The 26518-nt window shown below is 46.9% G+C and overlaps 1 protein-coding gene across 1 annotated transcript; it reads right to left on the bottom strand.

Moving 5' to 3' along the window:
- Nucleotides 1–1498: 1498 nt before the first annotated feature.
- On the bottom strand, nucleotides 1499–18846 carry LOC125631005 (uncharacterized). The gene is made up of 2 exons (XM_048837196.2): nucleotides 18723–18846; nucleotides 1499–2716 (listed from the first exon to the last, which is right to left on the bottom strand). The coding sequence occupies exons 1-2, from the start codon at nucleotides 18762–18764 to the stop codon at nucleotides 1688–1690; spliced, it is 1071 nt and encodes a 356-aa protein (XP_048693153.2). The 5' UTR covers nucleotides 18765–18846; the 3' UTR covers nucleotides 1499–1687.
- Nucleotides 18847–26518: the final 7672 nt, after the last annotated feature.

The following is a 26518-nucleotide window of genomic DNA, read 5'->3' as shown; positions in this document are numbered from 1 at the left end:
AATAGATATGTGGGCACAGTTGGCAACGGGCTTTGTTGCAAGGATAGGTTCCTGGGTTAGTGGTTCTGTTGTGTGGTATGTGGTTGCTGGTGAGTATTTGCTTCAGGTTGGGGGGCTGTCTGTAGGCAAGGACTGGCCTGTCTCCCAAGATTTGTGAGAGTGTTGGGTCATCCTTCAGGATAGGTTGTAGATCCTTAATAATGCGTTGGAGGGGTTTTAGTTGGGGGCTGAAGGTGACGGCTAGTGGCGTTCTGTTATTTTCTTTTAGGCCTGTCCTGTAGTAGGTGACTTCTGGGAACTCTTCTGGCTCTATCAATCTGTTTCTTCACTTCCACAGGTGGGTATTGTAGTTGTAAGAATGCTTGACAGAGATCTTGTAGGTGTTTGCCTCTGTCTGAGGGGTTGGAGCAAATGCGGTTGTATCACAGAGCTTGGCTGTAGACGATGGATCGTGTGGTTTGGTCAGGGTGAAAGCTGGAGGCATGTAGGTAGGAATAGCGATCAGTAGGTTTCCGGTATAGGGTGGTGTTTATGTGACCATTGTTTATTAGCACTGTAGTGTCCAGGAAGTGGATCTCTTGTGTGGACTGGACCAGGCTGAGGTTGATGGTGGGATGGAAATTGTTGAAATCATGGTGGATACACATTGTAAGGAGAGTGATCACTTTAGATAAGCTATTACCAGCAGGAGAGTGGGGTGGGGGGAGGTATTTTTTCATGCTTTGTGTGTATAAAAAGATCTTCTACACTTTCCCCAGTATGCATCCGATGAAGCGAGCTGTAGCTCACGAAAGCTCACGCTCAAATCAATGGGTTAGTCTCTAAGGTGCCACAAGTCCTCCTTTTCTTTTTATTTAAGTAGTGCTGCTGGTGTCGCCTAGCCTTGCTCTTTGCTTTTTCTTGGTCTCTGCAACTGGTCCCTGTCTCTGGGAGAGCACCTGGGAGAGCCAACAGGAAGTGTGGCACTGCCGAGCGTTCTGCAGGATGTGGGGCAATTTTTCAACTTCCTGGTGATGCTTATAGAACAGTAATTTCCCAGTCACTACTCGCTTGTCTTCCTCACCCCAGTATATTCAAAGCTTTGAGGCTAAAATCAGCTCCCACTCTATGCTGATCCACCCACATCATTACCTTCCTCAGACCCTTCCACTGGCTTCCTCTCCTCCTTTCTGCATTAAATTCATTATCCCCATCACCAATAGTCTCACTGTGGAATGGATTATAGTTTATTCTCGAGGTTACTGCGAACCAATGGCTGCATGTCAGATCAGCTATACACTGTTTGCAAGGCACTTTGAAACTAGGGGATGACAAGCCCTGTGCAAATACTTGGCTAACCAATTCGTCCTTTTGCCAGGTGATCAGAAATGAAGACGATGCAAAGAGGAGAAGGTTAGAAGAATTCAGGGGCGAACAGTTAATTGTAAGAGACATGAAGAATTCTGGATCTAGGTTGTCAGTGCTCGCTGTAGCACAATGAGGAAGAATCAGAGACCAATGAAACTTTACTTTTATTTCTTATTGTTGCTCTATAAGATGGTAGCATTAGCAGCTTGGCAGGTGGACTATTGAAAGATCGGGCTCTAATGTCCTTTATTGGGCAGGTGTGCCTGTGTCTAATGTTCTGGTGCTTTGCAGAGTTGGGCTTAGTATGGGGCAGCATCAGGGAAGAAGTTGGGCATGACGTTCAATCTTCTTCCACCTGAATGATGTCCCCTAGTGCCATCCTTCGTGTAGACGGTCTCCTCACAGTGAGAACTTCGTCTGTCTCGTATTGGCCAGCTCCCCGCCCCCAGTGCTTTTTGGCCATGTTCTCGAGGAGCTTGCTTGCATCGCTGAGGGTTTTTTGTGTTCGTTGACCTGCAGTTTGCTGTTTCACCTCCTCTGCGCTCAGTCTCGTGGCCTTTAAGGGCTTGGCTTTGCTGAGCTCTTCCTGTTGCTCTTTCATCTGCCTCAGTCTAAAGTGGCGCCGGGCAGTGTCGGGGTTGGGGCTGTGACCATCAGGAACATGTGTGTCCTCATGCAGGCCAGGTGCTTGGAGGGTGTTGCTCTTAGCTTCGGGGATTAATGGCATACCGAATGTCACGGGGGCATCTTCGGTAGCTGATTTTTTATCCAGCTGGGAGCTTGCCTCTGTGGACAAGATAATTTGGACCTCGCACAAAGGCTTGGTGCCTTTAGACGAAAGGGGCCCATCCCTGTACTCTAAAGTTGCCCTCTCACTCAGCTTTATCTTATGCAAGTTCTCCAGTTCCATCTGGGCCAGATTTTTGACCCTTTTCACATGGGGCTCACTGTTAATGGAACTGGCGCCCACCAGCTTCTGAGCAGCCAGCTGAGCTTCTGCCTGGATACTCATAATCTTCTGGAGTTGGGCTTCTTTCACTTCCAGGGGCATCTCCAGAGGGGCCAACTTCACCGGCCTTTTCAGGGGTAGGTTCTCCAGGCTGCTCACGTCACCTGCATGAAGTAGGCTTGGAGAAATAGACCCCTCTTTTGTTAGCATCTCAGCCCGGAGTTTTGTCTCCCCTTTGCTTGACTTCATTTCTACAGTGCTGGGAGGAGGAGGATGAAAACTAGGGGCTCTGGGCTCACTCCTGTTCTTTCCACCTGGCAAGAGTAGGACAGGGTTTTTCTCAGGCCACAGGTTCATGACAGTAACTTCACTAACTGTACAGCTGAGCTTGGACCTCAGCTGTTGTGCCACTGGACCAGCCTGCAAGAACAATAAATGTGCAAACAAGTCATGGTTGTGGATTCTATTTGTTGTTACCTTTAGCGCTTTTAAATTAAAATTTGAGAGCTTGTGGAAAGTGCTGGATGGATGTCCCTGAAGACCAAACCCCCTTAACCACAGAACATCCAGCAGCAGTGTGAGCTTCCCTCACCCCTCAGTGCCTTATGTCTTGTCAGTCTACATAGGAGAAGGTATGTCAGTCTCCATATGCCTTCAGTACTTCTACTGAGCCTAGCTACAAGCCTGCCAGTGCAGCCAGGCATGGCCACCCATCTCTCAGCTGCTCAATGAACTATCTCTGCGCTTTCCTCCATCCTGCCCCTACACTTGGAATGCCCATGCTGAGCACATGGGCAGTGCCCCAGACAGCTCCTCCCTTTGAACTCATTTCTACTGTGCTGTCTGTGAAGAATGCATCTCATTTATGCTGACGCCGAAAAAAATGAAATCAATAACACATAACAACCTCTCTGCCTATTTCTTCTCCCCCTTTTTATGTTCTTCTGTCTCTGTCTTCAATGTCAGCTTCTCAGGGTAGGGACTATGCCTTCATATCTGTCTGGAGCACACTTAGCACATCCGCTGATCGACATTACATAATAATGTAATCGACAGTACATAATAATTGTGATGGTGATCTTTGTGATGTAAGAAAGAGTTCCTAGCAGGTATGCTCTGTTGTCAAGTGTGCATCTACACTTCTGCTGGGGATGTGATTTGCAGCTTGAGGTGCCATACCCACGCTAGCTGTACCACAGCTAGATCACTAACAAGAGAAGTGAGGACACAGTGGTGTGGCCTTCAGTGTGGGCTGCACAAGTGAGTAAGTTTCCCAGGGGGTGCAGGTGGGTTTGTGCAGCCTGTTCTGAAGCCCGTGCTGCTACATCCCCATAAGAACGACCACACTGGGTCAGACCAAAGGTCCATCTAGCCCAGCATCCTGTCTTCTGACAGTGGCCAATGCCAGGTGCATCAAAGGGAGTGAACAGAACAGGGAATCATCAAGTGATCCATCCCCTGTCATCCATTCCCAGCTTCTGGCAGAGGCTAGGGACACCATCCCTGCCCATCCTGACTAATAGCCATTGATGGACCTATCCTCCATGAATTCACCCAGTTCTTTTTTGAACCCTGTTATAGTCTTGGCTTTCACAACATCCTCTGGCAAAGAGTTTCACAGGTTGACTGTGCGTTGTGTGGTGAAATACTTTCTTTTGTTTGTTTTAACCCTGCTGCCTATTAATTTCATTGGGTGACTCCTAGTTCTTGTGTTATGAGAAGGAGTAAATAACACTTCCCTATTTACTTTCTCCACACCAGTCATGATTTTATAGACCTGTCAATCCACCCTTAGTTGTCTCTTTCCAAGTTGAAAAGTCCAATCTCATTAATCCTCCTCATATGGAAGCTGTTCCACACCCCTAATCATTTTTGTTGCCCTTTTCTGCCACTTTCCAATTCTAATATATCTTTGTTGACATGGGGCAACCACATCTGCATGCAATATTCAAGATGTGGGTGTACCATGGATTTATATAGAGGCAATATGATATTTTCTGTCTTATTATCTATCCCTTTCTTAATGATTCCCAACATTCTGTTAGGTTTTTTTGACTGCCACTACACATTGAGTTCAGAGAACTATCTACAATCACTCCAAGATCTTTCTTGAGTGGTAACAGCTAATTTAGACCCCATCATTGTGTATGTATACTTGGGATTATGTTTTCCAATGTGCATTACTTTGCATTTATCAACATTGAATTTCATCTGCCATTTTGTTGCCCAGTCACCCTGTTTTGTGAGACCCCTCTGTAGCTCTTTGCAGTCTGCTTTGGACTTGGCTATCTTGAGTAGCTTTGTATCATCTTCAAATTTTGACACCTCGCTGTTTACCCCTTTTTCCAGATCATTTACAAATATGTTGAATAGGACTGGTCCCAGTACAGACCCCAGACACCACTATTTACCTCTCTCCATTCTGAAAACTCACCATTTATTCCTACCTTTTGTTGCCTAACTTTTGGATAGGAAACAAAGTCCTCACTGTTGTATTTAGTGAGCTACCTGTGGTATTGCTAATGTGGGTACATCTACGCTAGCTGCAAGTCACACCCCCAGATGCAGTGTACACGTATCCTTAGACTATAGAGTACCTGCTATTGCCCAGTTTTTTAGCTAGATTAAAGCTAGCGCAGGTATGTCTGAAAGAGCTGCGAATCACTCCCAGGCCTGCAGAGTAGATTTACCACGGGTGTGCTTTTGTTTCCATCGTACTCAGCTCTGAGAAGCTGGGAAATAACGGTTCATTTGCTTACTCAATTTTGTCCCTTTGCATTTGACAAATGTTGGGTTCTGTACCCCCAGCTGTGTGCAGTGGAGCTGCTAATTAGTGCTCCTGCTGTGTGACCTTGAGCAAGTCACTTTTCTGTATGTCTCTTCCCCTCCTACCCTTTGTCCATGTTCTCCATTGAGATTGTAAACTCCCTCTCTTATGTGATTGTACAGCACCTAGCGCAATCAGGCCCTGACATCAGTTGGGGCCTCTAGGCCCTACTGTAATACAAATGATTTATAAAACACATTAATTTGTTCTCCCTCTGCTGGCTGGAGGGTAGTATTGCAGAAGAGCATGGGCTATTATATTCTACATTCTCTCTAAGCTCATCTCACCAAATCTGACTGCATATCTCATGCCTGTCCACCATCTATTTCCAGGTCACCATCAACCATGGGAATTTACTTAGAGTATCTTGGCAACAGTGTGAATTAATTAGGATAAATAAAAAGAACATTGTTTAATTAACTGACATCCCTTTATCTCCCATCCTTCTCCCACCGAAGCACCTAGGGTTGCGTACTTCTCCGTAAAAGCAGATCAATACAATGAAAATATCAGTGAAACTCCCATCTAAAATTCAAACACACAAATCAAATGGAGGAGGGGGCACTCAAATACAAATGAGCTGTGAGGAGGGTAATAGATATGGGACCCAACAGTGATCATTCTAAAAAAACACCTTGGTTGAAAAGTGTTTGAGGTAGCGTTAAAACCTAGGGATTGAAGAGCTGAGCTGGATTTCCCAGCCAGGGGTAGATGCCACATATCAATGCCCCACAACACACAGGATCATTCGAAAGCTCATTTCTTTGCCGAGTTGCCATGTGCGGGTGGGATCATCATTTAATAAATGATGGCTAGAGCGCTCCACCTCAGTGTCTCCAGGAACCGAACACAACACATGGCTTCAAAACCTTTCAAAATAATCAGCGGAACCAAACCCATCCTGAACTAAGCTGTGCTATAAGGGGCTATAAATTAGAATGGAGTCCTCCCATTAAACAAATATAAAGTGCGGCCAATAAAGTAGTGGCTACTAAACTGCATTTTGTATGGCACATAAAATGTCAGCTGAGCCTGTAAATTATTTCCCCTTGCCTCTGCTTTTATATTAGTTTGAGAGAAGTAGGGTTGAGGGGTTAGAGCAGCCCCTGCTGTACTCGCGGGCTGGAGTCGGGGGAGGAAGAGGGGAAATTCTCGCTTGGGCAGATTCTGTACACCACCTAAATCCACTAAAGCCCTGCCTGAGCTCAGTGCTCACAGATCAGTTGCACCCTCCATGACCCTGCACATGTTACTTAATAGCCTCTCAGAATACCCATCTCTAATGTGTATAATACAACCGGAGGCTTAATTAATTAACAGGCCCAATCTTGTACAGATAGCTGCTCCATGCACAGACCTCCCCTTTGAGTAAACGAGAGTCCTGTGTACAGAGCAATTACTTCCTGCTCCTAGGATCAAAGGGGCTGTACAAGAAGAGTGTTTTACCAAAAAGAACATATGTTTTTGTTTAAAAGCTGCAACCATCTGTGTAATTTCACTACTTTCCTCCATGGCTTTAAATTGAAGGTGGCTTCTGTAAAGATGTGCGCGGTAGTGGAAGGGGAGCTATGCAAGGCTGGCTTCTAAACACCAAATGCTTTATAATTAACCTCTATTTTATCTAGGCCCCATAGGAGATCTTGTTACCCAGCACAGGTACCAGAGACGTGTACACCTGTGGTGATCGCTTTACCTGCATTGCAAGGTTCTGCCTAAACAGCTAGTTCACATACAGAGGGTGGGATTTTCCAAAGAGCCTCAGGGAACTAGATGCTTTTTAGGATCCCACACACAAGCTGTGGGGCTTGCCCAAGTAGGCCAGGAATGGGTCCTCTCAGACCTGTGCTATGGGGGGGGGGGCAGGGTGCCCTGCCTGTGTGTTTGCCTCCCCATCCCGCTCAAAGGGATGGAATCCAGCATCTTCAAAGCACTACCTCCTCCGCCCCAGTTGCCTGGGGATTGTGGGGCAGGAATGATAGGCTGAGTGCATTGCCAGTGGGATACACGTTGGCCCCCAACAGGACCTTGGCCAGAGAGGTACTAAAAAAAATCCACCCCCCCCCCCGAGTGACGTAGTTATACTGACCTAACCCCCGGCGTGGACAGAGCTTGGTCAACGGGAGAGCTTCTCCTGTCACCATAGTTACTGCCTCTTAGGAGTGCTTTTCCCGTACTCCACCTCCCCATCAGTGTAGTGGAATCTGCATCACTGCCACATTTTAAATGTAGACCTACCCTGGGTCTTGGGGGCACCTGTCCCTGCCAAAGGTTCTGCATTGCCAAGGAGTGGGGTGGGCAATAGGGGGTCATGAAACCATGTAAATCTTGGGGAATCTGTCTGTTTTGGGAGCCAGACCCCCCTGTCATGTGAGGGAGGAGGGCAGACCACCCCACTACGTACCTCCATATGTGAATCCTCATGGAGATTTCCTCCCTTTCTTGGGTTTGACCTCAGGAAGGGCTAACCTGATCCTGGCATTATAATGTACATAGGAACGTTAGGTACATCACATTCGATGGGCTTCCTTTAAAAAGCACTGAATTATATTTGTCTTAGTCGTGCTTGTGCAGTTCACTCACTCTGCTGGCTAGGAGCAAATTTATAATCTGTTGTAAAAAAAAAAAAATCAACAACCCTAACCCCTTCCTTAATAAAACAAAGTATTAAATCCCATTTCTGCGGGATAATCTGCAGCAATAAGCAGTTGGCTGTTACACAACTCAGTCACTTTACTTCCCATCATCGCATGGAACGGTTGAGCTTGTGGTTCAAAGAGGGTGACAGGGATACTGAAGCACGCAAGTTCACAGATCAAATCCCTCATCTTATCTGGTTGAAAGCAGGGCCAAGAGACCAAAGAGCCCTGAGGTTAAATCCTTAATTAACTCAGAGCCATCTTCAAGATGCCCTGATTCGCCATGTGATCTGTGAAATCCAGAAGTGCCGGTCCCTAAGCCCCTAAGGCACATGGAGAGCCATTCAATGGGCTGTCACGCAAAAGGCTGTCATGTCGGACAGGAGAGAGGAATGATTTATTTTAAAGGTTAAAGCACAGTTGCTTGAGCACACTGCAAATTATGCAGGTACAGTGAGTGACTCTGATCACTCTGAATGAAGATAATGCAACATAAATATGGCCAGTGCTCCCAAATAACTCCCAGAACAGGAGCAAGCAATGCCAAGCATCCCACTACATTCACCAGCCCTGCCAGTTATCCTAGGGGAAATATCAGAACAGCAGAAACTTCCATCAGCACAGTGGCACTCATCACCTCAAACCATTTTACATGATGATGTTTTGGGGGCCCAGTGGATGCTGGATAAGCAGAGCTGGAAGGACACTGTATAATCCTGTTCAGAACCAATTGACCACAAAAGCACAGGGATGGGGAAAATGCCAGGCCTACCTGAGGACATAAATACACCTAAAGCAGCGGTTCTCAAACTGTGGGTTGGGACCCCAAAGTGGGTTGCAACCCCATTTTAATGGGGTCACCAGGAATGGCTTAGACTTGCTGGGGCCAAGGGCTGAAGCCTGAAGCTGAAGCCAAAGTCTGAAGGCTTCAACCCTGGGCAGCAGGCTCAGGTTACAGGCCTCCTGCCTGAGGCTGAATCCCTTGACTTTCGGCTTTGCCTCTCCCACCCAGACACTGCGCCCGGAGCGCTGGGGTTTGGGCTTTGGCCGCCCCACCTGGGGCAGTGGGGCTTGGGTGGGCTCAAGTTTTGGACCCCCTTCTGGGGTCATATAGTAATTTTTGTTGTCATAAGGGGGTCGCGGTGCAATGAAATTTGAGAACTCCTGACCTAAAAGAATATACTACACAACATTACACAACTCCTTCTACAGTGCAAAGGGAGTGAGGCTCTGATCTCACACCAGCATAAGTCAGAAGGAACTGTTGGCCTCAGTGGAGTTATCCGAGTGACCCTGGTGCAGCAGGTTCAGAACCAGGCCTGTGGAGTCTTTGCCTTGAGAAAGATACCATGAGTATACCCTGGCCAATGCTGAAAGAGAAGACCCCCCATGTTGCTCTAGAGAAGTATGAGTGGATGTTTCCTGAAGTTCCCTTGTGGGTCTGTTAAAACAATTTCTAAATAATAATAACAGCAAGCAGGATTTTCAAAAGTGCTTAGACAGGATGGCCCAATGTGTGTGTGTGTGGGGGGGGGGTGTCACTAGCTGATGACTTGAAGGACCTGGGTTCAAGTGGCTACTCCACCACAGATTTCCCATGTGACTGTGCCCTAGTCACTTAGCCTCACGGTGCCTCAGTTCCCCTTCTGTAAAGTTGGGCTGAAAGCACTTCTCTCTTTCACAGGGGTGTTGTAAGGACAAATACATTGAAGATAGCAAGATGTCCAGATAGCATGGGGATGGGGGCCAGATCAGTACTGAAGACAGACAGATATTGGGTGCCCAAATTTAGACACGTTAATGAGGCCAGATTTTTCAGCATATGGATGTTCTGAAAATCAGGCCCTTTCAAAATTTCCCAAGTTGGAGATCAAAACATGGAGGCCCCCAAGATCACTAGTTGCTTTTGGAAATCTTTGCCAATAATACTGAGTGTTTATGGGACACTTTACAAAGGTGGGTATCGTTATCCCCTTTTTATGTGGCTTCCTATTTGGCTAGGGATCAGGGCATCACAAATGTTATGATACACTTAGTGCGCACTGCAATTGCATTCTAGAATCAATTTTTATACGTTACGGAATACATTTTACAGGTGATATTATAGGATCTGGATTCACGATAGTTAACTCAGAATGGTGTAGTGTGGACTTAATTAATTGGTGTTTGTAAAGCTATTGAGGTCGTTGAATGAAAGGGGCTCCAATATCGTTATCATTCCTCTCCTCCCCATTGTTCTAATTGCTTTGCTAGGTCCCCATCACATGCCTCAGAGAGACGCTGCCACTTCTCACTTGGTTTTCATTTATAAGAAACACCATGCACCTTGCCCCACTCACACGCTTCGCAAGTCACGTGGTCTGCCAAGAATACCAAAATGGTGATTCTATCATCCAAAAGCTCCTGTATGACTGCTTAGAGTTACACAACAAGGTAACTGTTTTGTTATTTAACTCTTGGCAGGCTTTTTCCAGTTACTTTATCCATCCATGGTGTTGTTTAGTAGAGAGACCATGGCTCTAAGTACCAGACATTCTCGTGTCCCAATCCTGTGCATTATATTGATCCCTGTATGACCTTGGGTAAGTCAAGTAAGCTAACGTTTTCAAGCTTCAGCATGTAACTACGGACCCAATTCCCATATTTAGACCAAGGGTGCCTACATTTAGCCTCCTAAATCCACACTTAAGCATCTAAAATAGTGACATGATTTTCAATGAGAGCTGCTGGGAGCTCAGCACTTTTGAAAATCAGCCCATGTATTTATGTGCCCCAAATAAAAATTTAGGAGCCTAGCTTTAAGCACACAGCTTTAGATACAGACTTCTTGTTCAGAAGTGCGGAGCCCCTGCAGTTCCCTTTCACTTCAGTGGTACTCCATGCAGGAGTAAAGGTCTGCACATGCAGAAAGGACCAAACTGCAAAGTTCAAACCCAACCCTAATGCTGCAGAGTATATCTTAGCGTGGGCAAGAGTTTCCCACAGCCGCATGTAATCTGTAGAAGCAGAAGAATGAAATGCAGACTTGCCTTCTAACTACCAGCTGCTTCAACTACTTCCATGGTAGTCTGTATCTGCAAAAAGAACAGGAGTACTTGTGGCACCTTAGAGACTAACAAATTTATTTGAGCATAAAGCTTTATGCTCAAATACATTTGTTAGTCTCTAAGGTGCCACAAGTACTCCTGTTCTTTTTACCAGCTGCTTCGTCACACACACAAAAATTCATTCCCTAAATGATAGTGACACAAATAGAACTTACAGAGACTAATAAGATCAAGCTTCCTTCTATAGAATTTCCAGTTTTTCTCCGTTTAGGACCTGGCACTATAAAGCCAGCCAGATGTAGCTGCTTGCTACAGTGGAAATTCCCATCTAGAAATTAATTTGTTCTTCACCCTCGCAAAGATAAGAGAACCCAGTGCTTTCAGATCAGTGATAGCCGCCCAGTCTCCAGTACTCCTTCCGTCTTCCTGTTCTAAACTCGCTCCGTAGCCTCAAATAGATCCCAGCAAGCATGCCCAAGTTTTCTCATACCCTGTCTGCAAAGAGAGGGCTGAATTTGAGGAGAGATTGAGGATTTTCAGGAATTGGAACAAAAGGTTGCTGCTCCCAAGCAGATAGCTCAATAGAGGCAGAAAAAGTAATCTCTTGGGCCAGACTCTCTGGTTAGCTGAGCTATGCTTAGCACAGGGATGTAGTGGAGGTGGCAATAAGTTACATTTACGTTCTCTGGGGCCTCTGAGAAGTGGTGTGGTCACTGGCATCACAGCGCTTTCACTAGATTGCACGCAGTCCCAAGGAACAGTTCTAGCAATCAGGGGATCTACTGAATATAGCAGCATCCTGGCTGGCTTCCTTTCTCCCAGAAATGCTCCCTGCACCAGGTTGGCCATGGTTAGCACAGGAGCCTTGAAGGGGGCACACTGGAGAAACCCTCAGGAAGTCGGCCTCCCTGATTTCAATCTGCTTTATTCCAGGTGACCAGCCAAAGTCTACCCTGCAACTCAGACCCAGTTCCTTTTAAAGGGTGGTGTTGAGCCTTGAGCATTCACGTAGCTCCAATAATTTTCCATCCCTCCGGACGTGTTCTGAAGCTACTGCTCACTGAAAACTGTCACTCTGTTAATATGTTTTTCACGTGTTCCTGTTCGGCTGCAAGCAATGAGACAATGTTATTGCAGTGTTGATGTTAAAGAAGAAGTAACTCTTAGCACAGGAAATCTGCTGACACTTTGAGAGCAGTGGGAGAACCAATACAGCTTCTTTGCCAGAAGTTATTTAAACACACCTGGGAGTCTGTAACTTTCTGACTTCTCCCTTAAAACATACCACTTTCTTGTTGAATTCTTAAGGGCTTAAGACCCAAGGAGGCAGGAAAAAACCCATCCACTTATCCACGAATGCCCTGGATGATGATAGAGTTTGATGTCTCTCCTTTCCCAAGCTCACCATCTCTCCCACCCTGTCCCCTTCCCTCTTTGTGGGGAGGGAGCTTGATGTAGCTGACAGAACATGTGGCTGGTAGTTAGGAAATTCAGTTCCCCTGCCACTGACTTGCAGCATGGCCTTGGGAAGTCACTGAACATCAGTATGCTTTACACTTACTGAAGATCTTACAGCATGTTTTTGCAAGAATAGGGATATCTGTTAAACATGATGTCCTGGCTCTATTCCGATCAAGGGAACTATCCATCCTCTTCCTACCTAAATTCCTACCTGTAGTTTCAATTCAAAGCAGTATTTTTCTTCATGTCCTGTCCTAAGCTGTTTAGCATTGTTGTGAACTGTTATGCAGCCGTTGTGTTCCACTCAAGAAGTGGCTGCATTTCAGATGATAGCTGGATTCCTGTGCATGCAGTCTGGAAAATGACATAAGATCTTCCAAATGGAAGGCAGAATACATTGATCCATGGCATGAAAATATAATACATGTGAAAGTAATAACTGTTTATGTATGAAACCGATTTAATATATAAACAGGGCCAAACCACACGGTGAGAGAGTTACTCACATAGCACCTACTGAATTCAGCTTTTTGGCAGTTACATCAAGTCGCGATTGGATAGAGTGACTAAGTGGAAACACTCTGGATTTGAACAGAATAAGCCTCTGACAGTAGCTACTGTACTGTTAAAACAACCAGACTCTATCAATAGTAAATCTAACCCAAACAGAAGAAACCACCAATGATTAAAAAGACCAGTGAGAGCGTATAACAGCATCCCCCTGCTGCTCCATTCTCACTGATGTCAGACAAATAAGATTAAGTAAAGATGTGCTCAGCTACAGTAAACCCTTAAACATAGCCCCATATTGCAGATATTGCCAGAATCTTAGCCCCCACTCTGCCTGCTTTGCTGAGGCAGTGCATAGTGGCAAGTAACCTCCCCTAGGCAGGCAGCTGATAATTCCACATGGCACAGAGGGACCCTGCTCCCTCCTACCCTGCACAAAAGGGGCATGCTGGGGTGGGCAAACTAGGGATGGAAAGGTGCGGGGTGTCCCATCTGCTCCCAGGTGGCACATTGATCCCTAAGTTGCCACTGCATCAGGTTACATTTGACAAGTGTAACCTGGACTCTGCTGAGAGCTCCAGGGCTCATAGAAATGGTGCCCTAGTCTGATAAAGAATAACAGACCAGTGCAAAAATAACCCCAAGGGCTCACCAAATGCTCGGTGACATGCAGCTAAAAAACAGTGACCACGGGTGCAAAGCCTGCTGCCTGACTAATCAAATGAGCGTCTGTTTAAAAGGTGACATCACCAATATCTGTACCTCTATTAAACTGCACAAACATCCAAGAGAAAACACAGCTGGGAAGAAACAACCTAAACCAAACTGAATTCCTAAGCAATCCAGGTAGGACACCAATCAGCAAATGAAAACATACACACACAATAAATGTCTAGCCCCCAACCACATGCAGTGCCAGACCCACTCCCACTGTAGCTTGTGAGCATCAGTGACTGTGGTCAGGCCATTTGGGTGAAATCCATGACCATGCAGGTGCCAGCAAAACCCCTATGCCCCACTTAACCCTCTCTAAATGGGGCTGAAGTGGGACTCAAATGGAGGATCGGCTTCTGCGAGGCCTCAGCACAAGGCACAATTTCATCCTGCATTTAACCCATAGGTTTTTCCCTGTGGATTTAGTAGGTAACGTGTGTTTCTAAGGGCTTTTCCACACAGCTAAAGGGACCAACATAGCTAACCTGGAATAGCTCCTTATGTGAACACACTATTCCAAAATAAAAATCACTTTCTGTGCTGGATTAGCTAAATTATACGAGACTAGCTCTAGCAGAAGAATAGAGATGCCAGTCAATGTCTCCTATGTAGACAAGGATTAAGATATTTTTACTGTGAAACAGTTGAGGCCAAATTCTGCTCCTGCTTTTGTTCCTCCTCTTCCTGGCAGATACAGCCAGGCTGGGTCCTGCTCATTTCCAGCTGCTTAGCGTTTAGCGCACAACTCTGTGATGCCTTGAAGGAGAAGGCTGGTGCTGAGGCCCAGCTAATCACATTATACACAAGGTCCTGACCCTACACTCTTATGACGCTTGTAGCCTCATCCAGAGCCATGTGCTTCGGGGTGCCAAAATCCCTTTCAGAGCTTTACCCAGGTGAAAGACTCTTCTCTCCGAGGTTCCTCTGGCTACTGCCCATCTCCCTCCAGGAATCACAGCCAAGCTTTTCAAAAGCCACCAGTGATTTTGGGTTCTTCAATATTTTGGTACCCAACTGGGGACAACTTAAAGTGGACTGGTTTTCAGAGGATGGGTGTTCAGCACTCCCTGAAAATCAGGGCTCTTTCAGACGGCTCAAGCTCAGAACCCAAAAAAATGAATCCCAAATTTCTAGGCACCTGTGAAAATCTTGGGCACTATCTGCAAATAGTTTCAAGAGAGTTCTCCTCTGTCCCCAAGCTTTTGGGGAGAAGAGAGGACCTCAGGGTTTTGCCCACCATGAGACTCCATCTGTGGCCAATATAATGTTTTGCTTAGACTTTATGGGAGGTCTGTCTTCATCATGCATTCACTTACAACCCCCATTTACTGGGTGTGCTGTGTGCATGCCTGGAGAAAGAAGTCGTTGAACTAATGCAATGACGTGAATAGTCCAGTACGCTTGAGACAGCCTACTCGTGAGTGGCAGAGGGCAAACACAAGGCCTATGCAGCTCTTAAGTCCCAGGTAAGACCTTAAAATGGGGCTTAAGTGGAGCCAGGGCCTTGTCCTGACCCTCCAGCACAGGAGTGAATTTCACCCCATGTGAGTAAAGTACTCACGTGTGCACTTGCAGGGTTGGCTCTCGGGTCTATGCAATGCCATTCCTTTCATTCCAATCAAACAACATAATATTCAGTGTCAGTGATTTACCAGAAATTTGCTCCCTCTCAGAAAGATCACACAGAGACCTATCTGGCTCTCAGCATCCAATGACCTTACTTCCTAGCACCTGAAAATCGCTGCTCCTCCCACTCTGTTTCCAGACAGATTTTCCTCCGAGCTTCCACACTCCACCAGTGATGGAGGCAATTTCTTCCCCTTCCAGCTGACCTGGACAGACTTTTGGTTTCTCAGTGACTGAAAGGTGCATCAGGTCATCTCCGTCCAATAGACCCAGGTCCCAAGAAACATTCATTAATTCTCCCCTGACAATGTTACCCATTCCAATATCCTGTGCTGCTGTTTCATGCCATCAGAGTACACTGCATGGCAAAGTCTATCAGAGCGTAATATGCTTATGTAAAGGAAGTTAAAGCTATTGCATGGGACTTGTCTTAGCTGGTGGTTAGAGGGCAAAGAAAGGACTCTGATTTGCTTCTGTCTCATATTCTTGAATCATGAGTTGAAAATGGGGAGGAGGTGAAATATCAGATCCTCTCTGGCTGCTGTAGGTACCATCAACATACCTATCATTGAGCAACCCAATTGGTTGGGTAGCCAAAATAGTGTAGGTCCATGCGAATAAGTGCCAGATAGGTTTGACTGTGCTAGGAGGAGGACAATGTGACTGCCTGTTCTCTGTTTGTGAGACCATCTCCTCAACAGCAGATGCCTATACCAAGTGGAAGTACAGTACTGCCCACCATTCATGTTGGGTTTGTTACAGATGGGGAAACAGAGGCACAGAGTGACTGTGGCTCTGATCCAGCAAGGGACTGAAGCACATCTGTACCTATAAGCAGGTAAGAGTCCCGCTGACCTTGCTGCATCACAGCCTAAGCGACTCTTCCAACATCACACTCTGAGTTAGGGGCAGAAATGGGTCCTAGCTCCATATCCCATCTTCTTCTCCATCGCCCTGCCCCATCTCCCCAGTTGCACCCTCCATCGCAAGAAGCCATGTGCCAGAGCAAGAGAGTTTTATCCATTTTGATGCTTTTAATAATCCAACCTCCCTTATGGGCTTAATACACGAATCTCAACTATTATTCATTTTCCTACCCTATCTGACAGATCAGGCTTGGTTTCTGCAGCTCTCAGGCAAATGAGGCAGTGATTAGATGGGCACAGTTGATGCCACATGCTGGTTCTTGTTGCCTTCACTAAAGATCATGTTCCACTTCACTAAAGATCACTTTGAACAGCTCCTTCACTGGAGAAGGAGGAACGGCAAAGGGGTCAGGCGAGGCTGCTAGCATCATTCAAGAGGACCTATGGTCACTTCAATGTGACAAGCAGCACCTTGAGTAGCAGGGATGAAGCTATTGTCTCTGAATATTTATTAGGTTATTTTAGGCCACTAGACTCTACTTCTGATGGCTGGTTAAGAAGAGCAGCTGAGCTGCACTATTCAAATCTAGATGCCAACTAGCAAGGCCTCCAATCATGGTACAGATCCTTCTGGTATTCAAATGAGAGTGAACAGACATCGATATAAGTGCCATCTGCAGGCTAAAATCAACCCTCCACCTCTTCAGACTGTACTACTGTTTTTTAGGGTCTTTTGCCACACCCAGAAACTTGTGAGAAACCAGCAGCATGCTTCCAAAGCTACCATGATTCTAGGGTGACCAGATAGCAAGTGTGAAAAATCGGGACAGGAGGTGGGGGGTAATAGGAGCCTATATAAGAAAAAAAACCCAAATATTGGGACTGTCCCTATAAAATCGGGACATCTGGTCACCCTACATAATTCATGCAGTCACTGCTGTGCCATGCTATGCACGTACAGTACATACGTGCTGCCGGGTAGCCACTGAGATACAGCAGGGGTCCTGGGCTCTCCCTGGAAGGGTATATTGTGTAGAACACTACACACCCTGCCCTCACCATTCTGCCCCTGCGTGTGCCATGCAACTACTGCTGCCCTTTGCTGTGGGACAGAGTGCTGTACAGTCACCCCTCGCCCTTGCCACACTTCACACGCTACCGCCCCACGCTGTGCAGAATCAGGCGCTGCTTTGCCAGGCTGCGATTAAGTCTGTGCTGCACAGCAGAGTACAGAGCACCCTGACTACGGCACCACACCATGAGAAATCCGCACGGCTCTATTATCATTGCTGAGGCAGAGCATGATGCGTGCGATTCACAGCACACGGGGGCACAATATTTGGCCATCTGGCTAATATAGGGAAAGTGCCAGCTTGGGAATCCAGGCACTTATGCAACTCCCTGCATTTTCAAGGTGTTATTCTAATCTTTTTCTATCAACATAGCGAAAAAGCCATGTGACTGGACCCAACAAAACCTAAATAGTAAACACAGGTTTTCCCAAAGAGGCATAACCGGTCTCTGAAGAGCCAAGCTGATGCCCAGTGGAACTGCAGCTAGGGAACTCCAGATTCCGTTGCATTCTTGGCTTCTACTGCCCTCTCTGTGCCCTTTTCTTTTGGCTTTTTTCCTCCTGATTTCTCTTTCAAATGCTGAAAAATGATGCAATCGTTCTCCAGCTGCCCCCTCCCCGCATTAAACCATCCAGTGCAGTCCTCTTAGCCCTGAGGTCTCCTAAAGTACAGTAGGAAGAGTCAGGCTGAAAGTCCCCATTAAGACTTTTCTCAGTAATCAAAGTCTGGGGGATGGGATAGCAGCAGAGCTATTTGCATCTAAGTCACTAACCTGGCCCATTTTGGTAGTGATGGTGGTTTTCTCCTCTGGGAGGTTAAGTACAGCTGCTGGTTCTCAGGGGACAGATATCCACATCAGAAAAAGTTACTAGCATGTTTCTGTTATGGAGAAGTCCTACAGAACTGACTAGGAATGAAACCAGTGGGATTCTAAAGAAATGGTGCCAAAAACGTACAATGAGTTTATTAGAGAATTCTCATTGCATCGTTCACAAATTCAAGATCATTTCCTGTTAAATTCTGTAGACTTTCCCCATAAGGATTGGCACTAACTGGCACCCTTCCTGACAGATGCCAAAGGCTGAACGGCCATGGAGATCAATTTACTTTTGTACGCTGAGAGTTGGTCCCGCTAAGTGAGGACATTGGTGGAGGAATGCACAGGCAAATCCTACACTTGCTGCTATATCACCATCCTTTTCAGGATAGCTAGAGGACTTCAGGCCTGTCAAGCCAGCACCTTTTGCCAGCACGAGAGCACTCTGTCACATCCTGGATACCACCTGAGCCCAACCCGAACATCTTTTAAGCCACTGGAGACACTTCTTCCCAGAGGTTCTTCCTGCTCCAGCCACCAGGGTAAACTCCCTTTTAAACCAATGCTTTTTGGGGAAGGTTTTAATCTGTTTTTACTGCATATGCTGCACTTTCAAATCTTTACATCATCCTTCCGATGGTAATGCAAGTGCTGGTTCAATGCCCCATTTACCAAGTACGGTAGGATTAATTTTGAAGGCCCTTCTGCCCTGATCACTCCTATCAGCCAGGGCCTCCTGTCTTGCTCTCAGCTTCTTTCAAGGCAACATTTTTAAAGGCGAAATTTCATCATCTCGCTAAGGCAAGAATCCCAACTCATCAGCAAGACCCCAGCCGCTCCTATACTCACCAGCCGGCCTGGCAGTTCCTGTTTTGCTCTTTGTTTTATCATTCCCAGCTGCGTCTCCGGCTGCCAGCGAGATTTATGCACTTCGCTGTGTTGGAGCTGCCATTGCAGTGTGTGCTGCGGCAGAGCGCCTCTCTTCACTGGGGATCAACGAGGGCTTTCAGGGATAAGTAATGGGAGGATTAGGGTCAGTGTTTATACAGGCACTTAGGAAAATTGGTCCAGGTGGATTCTGAATGTCAAAAAGACAAGTGTGAAAATGGTGTTTTCTTCTGATTTCCCTGAATACTCCCTCTGCTCCCAGGCTGTTTTTCGCTCCTGCCCCCTTTATCTTTTTCTTCCTTTTATTCTCTCCTGGTTTCTTTTCTCTCCCCTCATTCTCTATCTCCCTTCCCTTCTTGGTTCCCTCTCTTTTCTGCCTCTGTTACTTTCCCTCTATCTTGTCTCTCTTTCCATTTGGTACCGGAACAACCTCTAGTCACACGGGTCACAATTTTTAAAATTTGTCTCCTACAGCCCTGTTTTGGCACCTACATAAAAGTGGTCTGAGTTTCATAGGTGCTCAGCACCCAGCAGTTCTCACTGGGGCTGTGGGTCCTCAGGACTTCTGAAAATCCGGCCATTTATACTGTAACCCACCCACAGCCAGGTGTCACGGAGTGCCAGCTACGAAGTGACACAGTGCTATAGGCACTCGGAGCACTAGGCTCAATAGGCTGCACCGTCGGGGGTTCCCAGGAACACTCGTAGGTGATAAGTAACAGAGAGGGCGCCTTCACCTGGGCCTCCAGGAAGAAGAGGTGCAGATACCCGCAGTACCATTGCTTCAAATTACAACATAAAGAGCAAAACAACAGTTCCCAGCCCAACCCCTAGGGGCCGCCCAACCCACCCATGCAAAAGGGAGCAAGATCCCAGTTCCTAAGCTCTAAATCTCGGTCCATGCAGCCCTAGCTCCCAGGATGCTGCTTCCAACCTGCTACTCCTTCTCTCCCGTAGCTGCTAGCGCCCTCCCGCACCTGGTTCCCCTCTCCCCTCAGACTGTGCCTCCTTATGGCATTCTCTGCTGGCTGAATGTTGCATTGCGGGTTAGCAGGTGCCCAGTAATGAGCCAGCAGGTATGGTATTGTATGATATTGTGGGTGGAATGTGCCCTGCGGAAGGGGAACACTGATTTGACTTATCAGTGCCATATCAGTAATAACCTCAGGAGCACAGAGCAACTAATGACCAGTGGCAGCTCTCCTTGCTCACAGAGGGCCAAATCCCAACCAGCGCTTGGCGCCCACAACTCCCAGAGAAGTCAGTCCCCTCTCAGGATTTGGCCCTAAGTGGGGATCCTAACAGGTACCGCTCTGACAGTAATCCCCATTGCGGCTCCAGAGAAAGCAAAGGCAGGTGTCTCCTTGTCACTGTCACTTTAAGGCTGGGTCCTGGAACCAGGGCACATTCTACAGGAAGGATTTTACATCAGCCTAGTTAGAAAGCGACGCATCATTGGTGGGAAGAGGCTGGCACCCATCCTGCTTCAACTCACTCCCCCATCACACATATTGAAACCAGCAACAGCATTTGCATTGGTAGCTGTGTTCACTCCCTTCTGTCTGCCAGCCCTGCAGTGCCTCTGATGCCCCCAGAGCTCCTCGGCCTGCTTATTTCCCCCCGCCCCCACTGCCTGAGCCGGCACTAATGCACTAAAGCTTTTGTCAGTCACAGCAGGAATGGCACAGGTAATCCTTCTGGGATGGCTCAGCTCTGCTCCAGGGAGTGGGCAAACATGGGCTCAGGAGTAACGGGAAATACTCCCAGACAACAGGAGAAATGAGTTAATTCCATTTGGAGGAAGGAGGGCCAGGGTGATGCTAAGCAGGGAAAGACGGGCATCAGGCTCCTAATTACTCCAGGTGCTGGCTTGTCTTCTCAGGCTCTTCATCACTATGTAAATATGAGACCCCAGCAGAGACAAGTGGATGATTGTGGGGATCTCTGGGGGCAGGTTCTAGGACTGTGCTTACCCTCTCTGCTCTTGTACAGAGAGCTCTTTACTCTGAGAACCCTCCATCTTGGAACTTTCTTACACTCATGGAGGGCTTTTTGTTTGGTTGATTTTGGAAGTGGGGGAGGACATCTTGAGCCTCCCTTTTACAGCCTGGAGCCTGGGCTCAGCCTTGTGAATGAATAGAGGGCTCTCAGCCATCACCCTTAAACATCAGCATTTCTCATCAGTTACTATACAGAGTGCTGTGTGAGACGGTCTTGAGCCTGAGCATACAGGGGAACTGTGAAATTTCGTTTAGCTCTGAGTGGTAACTGAAGGTAAAAGCCGCCTTTTCAATGAGAAGCATGCCAGATTGGATCTGTTTACAATGCTGGTGATGACAGGATTCACAGCCTCAATTCTTCTGAAATTAGGCCTCTGACTCCAGAGGTCAGGCCCGCAGTCACCCAGTTTGCACACACCAGAGTCTGTTGTATGGATAAACACAGCATTTGCACGTGCATATGTTAGCTCATGTAAGATCACTACATTTGCTTCCAGCAATTCTTTCTGATTCTTTGTATCTGAGTAGCACCTAGAGGCCCCAGTGAAACTGGTCCCATTGTGTTATCAGGTACATGCAGAGCACAGAAGGGACAATCCCTGCCTAAAGAGTTTAGAATCAAAATAGACAAGACATAGGGTGGAAGGGGAAACTGAGGCACAGAGCGAAGCAGTGACTTGCTCAAGGACACAACAGCAAGGTAATGGCATAGCCCAGATCTCTGGGCTCGTAGTCTAGGGCCCAATCCACAGAACCACACTACCACCCAGTTCTGAGGCCAACTCCTAAATAATTGTGGTTTCTAACATTCTCAGTTCTCCTTTTCCTTCCCTATCCTGTGGGTGGTGATTGTATACCGGATCAACCCAGCTGACTCTGGTTAGCCTCCATGTAAGACTGAACACATGGGAGAGAATTGCCAGTATTAGCAGGGCTGGCCTTACCATGAGGCAAACTGAGGCAGCTGCCTCAGGTGCCAGACGGTGGGGAGGGGGCATCACTAGGACCTGGAGTTTCAAAGTTTTGGCCCAAGCGAGGGGGCATGACGGCACCATTTGAGCTCCCTGCCTCAGGTGCCAAAATGTTGTGGGCCGGCCCTGAGTATTAGCAAGTCCATGCTCACACTTTTACAATGTTACCACAGACCATCTGAACCATCTTGGGGTGCTGAGTACCTTCAACTCCCCTGGAATGAGGATCTGAACCAGGCTTGGAACAGAGGGCAGACACTGGGCCAATTTCCCAGCAGAGTGGATGCAATCAGGCAGTGAGAGATGTAGATGGAAGAGACTCAGCAGCCTAGTGCCTCTATTCCAAAACCAGTGAAACAAGAAATATGACTGTCCCAGGCTGGAAAAGAACATTTCCCGCATGCAGCTGCCGACATAAAGGTCTGAATTCGAAGCAGCATTATGGGAGGTGTTTCTTTAACGGAGAGAGTCACCTCTCGGCTATAAGACTTTCTCACTGCTTTGCCAGGATCTTTTCCACAGCTAATACAGCACAGGACAAGCCCTTGAGCCCCAGTGAAGATGGGCCATCCATTTATTTGGTCATTCAGAATTCTGTCCCTCGCCACCCCCAATGTGTTTCGTCTTTGTTGTTTGTTGTGCCTCAGCTGGGCAGCCCTGGAGTAAACCGAGAGGAGAGATTGACTCATAATTTGGAAAAGACTAGCCTAGACCGGGATGTTTCAATACCAAAAAGAGGGAAATATTTGTCTACATAGATTTTTTAAGCAATTGTTCTGTTTAATGAGAACCAACGATGGGATAACGCAGCTTGTGAGTTTACATTACATACTAGTTAAAAACTTCGGGGGGGGGGATCTTGGTGCATCTATGGTGGGATTTTCAAAAGCACCTAGGTGACTTAGGAGCATATGTCCCAGTAAGTCTCCTTTGATTCCTAAATCCCACCCTAAATGTCTGGAATATGCATGTCTTGTTTTAAAATGCTCATTGGAGTAGAGGTGAAAGGTGCCCCAGAGACTGGCAGGTGAGATTTTCAAAGCAGATGGAAGATGTGTTTAATTCCCTTGGACAGCTCTGTCTACTCCCTACCACAGCACATGTACAACAATGGACAACTATTGGCCAGTCATCCCCAGGAACGCCATCCCAACACTCTGCCATGCCATTACACCTGAATCCACACCTATGGGAATCCCCTCTAGGAGTGACAGGGTAGTGATTGTTCCAGGTTCATTCCAATTCAGAACAGACTATCATACAAGTAACTGCTAATTGGAGGTAGTTGTCATGGCGGTTTTGTCATGGGGTTATCCAAAAACAACCAACTCCGTAGTCTATTGAACAACTATCAGTTGCTACCGACCTGATTTTAAGTAGTTGGCCAGAAGCGAATGTTGCCATGTACTATTGCTAGTTCTCAGAGCCATTCATTTACCTGCAGTATAAGGATTGCTGGGGCTTGTACCAAGTGGACTAGGGAAAGGCACGAAGGGAATATGAGCCTTCAAAGAACGCAACCTGAGAGAGCACTACTGAGCCTACCAGCTCCATGGGGATTTTGCAGGGCTCTCCTAAGAATGTCTGCTTGGTGAAGCATTAGAGAAGTACACAAATGTTAAGATTTACGTTTTCAGAAAGAAGTAAAACCATGAGACCAAATTATAAAATAGAAATGTAGCAAAAGTGGCAGCAAAATCCAAACAGTGACGAGGGAAAGAGAATGAGGGAGATTTAAGCTCATCAGCTGCTTTTGTACAATAAAGAAATCACCAATAATTTATAAAGGGCCTCATCCTCCTCAACTTCCATCATCTTGCTTCAACACCTCTCAGGCTCCTACCGAACCTTAGCCGAACGGGAGTTAACAATGGTTTCCCTTCACGTCCCACTTTCTAGCATCAGGCTGTATAACTTCAGTGGCTGTTAGGGATGGCCCAGATCAAATACTCCTCTATCCCACTCACACTGCCTGGAGAATGGTCCAGTATCCATTGGGTGCACCAGGCACTTCATTGTAAGATTTGGTTACGGACTACAAATGAGCATGAATAGAGGGAACACACAAAATGATGAACTTCACTATCTACACACAGAGTAGGCACACAACAAGAAATTGCTTTAATCAAGCTTGATCTCTCCAACTCCTCCCTTCTCCAGTCTGTCTTCCATGCCAAAGCTGTACCTGTCAGGATCCAGCTCTCATTAGCACAACCCCGCACACATGGGAGGAGCTTGCTCTAGAAATGCCCTCTTCTCCCTTGTGGATTCCCACTCCAGTCAAACACTGGGCAGCCAGAAGCAGGCAAGTTGGAAACAATGAAAAGGAAGAGGAACTGAATGTGGAAAGTGGTGGCAGATGAGAGCTGTCTCCAGTCCCCTTGCCAGGCTACACATTCTTATGCTAGAAAGAAAGAGAGAGGAGGACAGTACCAGGAAACACCACCAGCCCTTCCCTGAGGGTGAATTCTCCTCTGGACACAACTGTCCAAGCTAGTACAATGGGTGCAATCTGCCCTTCTGTGCCCTAGGAGGGGTGAATCAAGCAGATATTTCTTCTCGCTGTCTCCTCACCCACTGCCGTCTAGCCCACAAATCCAGTAGACCAGGCTCAATACAGCACGAAGCTCATGAATTGCAAGGGCAGTGGTTTGCCTCTTGCATGTCCAGGCTGGAGAGACAAACCAGAGAGCTTTTCGAACTTGTTATTGCAAGGGCTTCTTTGGCCTTTGTGGCTCCTGAACAGCAATGCATTCTACCCCCATGAGCCAGGAAAGCTCATTTTGGTTTAACTACTTCTCAACCATGCTTTGCCATCCTCCCTGAGTACCGCCTGGCCCCCAGCACACCACTCCAAGAAAGCTCATGCCTCCTGTCGGTACCTACGCTGCGCTAAGTGGGAACAAGTAACAAGCACCTCTGGCATCTTGCACCCGTCATGCCCGGAGTGGGTTTGCCAGCATTATATTTGAAAAGCTGGAAATGAATGCATGTTGTGTGCTGTAGGAACCATCTCCTGCACCATTGGGCTAAACGAAAAACCTAAGACTCAATGGAGCTCTAGTCTGCTAAAAGGTGTGTTCACGCTTTATACTGTCCTTAGCCACTGTGGGCCTTCTCCAGGAGATAGATGGCGGTGTCTGCAATGAGCATACCTACAAGGTAACACCTAATATTTTCTATGTGAACAGCAGGCCCTTTTCATTACACAGGCTGAGCTATACCTGAAAAGCTACCTATACCTACCCGGAAGAGCTTCAAATCTAAATAGACATGACAGATAAAGGGTGGGCAAAAGGACACATTAGCATCTTTATTTTATTGGTGGGGGACTGTGGCACTGAGAGATTAGGTGACTTGGCCAAAGTCATATAAGGAGTCTGTTTCAGAGTCAGGAACTGAATCCAGATTTCCTGAATCCCAGTTGCTCTTGACTTTTTTAATCTTACACTCCTCCTGAAACTAGCAGCTACATTTCACTGCTGACCAGTGGACTTTGCTATAGCCCCCTCTGGATGTTCATGAGTAAGTATATATTATATCAGTATATATTACAGGCTTGTGCTAATGAAAATGTAGATTCCATTGATGATCAGAATGAGAGTGCTTAGTGGCGTACTACCCTGAAGGTGGATAATCGCTGCTGGATGCCAACTTCCTGCTGAAAACACTGCATAATCTAAATGATAGATGACATTATTCGATCTTACACATTCTGAAGGCCCCATCCACCAAAGACCCAGTGTTAAGGTCGCAGAGTTAGCTAGACAGCTTGCTGCAATAGCATGCAAAGTGCACGAGATGCTTTGCAATGATAAATACGCAGCTGCAGGGGCATTTTCTCCAATGTCTCAGTCACAAAAAGCACAGACATAAACATTGCACAGCTACAGAATAATAATCCAAACAACGAGGAGAGGAGAGAGTAATAGGCTATTCTGAGTGCATTTTAGGACTCTCCCTTGTAACTTCAGCAGTCTGGCGCTTTCTGAGACCGTTCTGCTCTGCTCTTCCCTTTTATAAAAGATGGGACGAAACAGGAACTTCAGTTCTCCCATCCTTCAGAGTCCAAGCTGGGGGCGGGGAGGATCCAAAGCAAGGCAGGAGTTGTGGAGTGGAGGTCAGTGTTGAAAGCCTGATTGAAAAAACCGAGGGCCTTAAGGAAGGATTGGAAGGAGGATTGGAAGGTAGCCTGGGGGACCCGCTCAGAGAGGGTGCTCCCAGCAGCAGGGTGGCATTAGAAATGGTCACCAGGGAAGTATCAAAGACCCTGATCCTGCACTGAGAATAAGATGCCAGTGCTGTCACAATTCCATGGACTTCAACAGGACTGTCCAGGAGGTTTTCACCGCAGCGTTGGGCCAATGCATGCTGGGCTGGCAGAGCAAGTGTACAGTAGGGGCCCGGTTCTGATCTCACTGAAAATGGTGTCGTTTCAGTGGATTTACTCCCATTTACACCCTTAAATAGCTGCCCCCCTTCTGTCTGGGCGGGAACTGTTCCTTTGTTCAGCCACACACTTTAAAACACAGTATCAGTGAGTATCCATAATTCCAAACGTAGTGTTCGTGCATACATTTCACAATGATGTTAATCTCCAGTGCGTCATTCGCTTTCAGAAAAGATCTCTCTCTCTGCCCTTTTATAATACGGTGACATTGTATGCAATTAGTTGATTCAGTTGCTTATCACTTGAGGTTCACACGCCCCCCCCCCCCCCCCCAATTTTTATAGCTCAGTAAACCTTTATGACGGATTATTTGAAAAGTAAACCCCAGACCAAGCT

This window comes from Caretta caretta, chromosome 2, assembly GCF_965140235.1.
Source record: "Caretta caretta isolate rCarCar2 chromosome 2, rCarCar1.hap1, whole genome shotgun sequence".
Classification (NCBI taxonomy): Eukaryota; Metazoa; Chordata; order Testudines; family Cheloniidae; genus Caretta; species Caretta caretta.
Note: the sequence above shows the minus strand (reverse complement) of the source record. Positions and strands in the feature narration are given on the sequence as shown.

Bases quoted from the DNA above. Each gene is read 5' to 3' on its own strand.
- LOC125631005 (XM_048837196.2), bottom strand. From the start codon at position 18,764: ATGATAAAACAAAGAGCAAAACAGGAACTGCCAGGCCGGCTG. The intron at 2,717-18,722 runs GTGAGTATAGGA...TTGTTCTTGCAG, and splicing joins AGGAACTGCCAGGCCGGCTG to GCTGGTCCAGTGGCACAACA.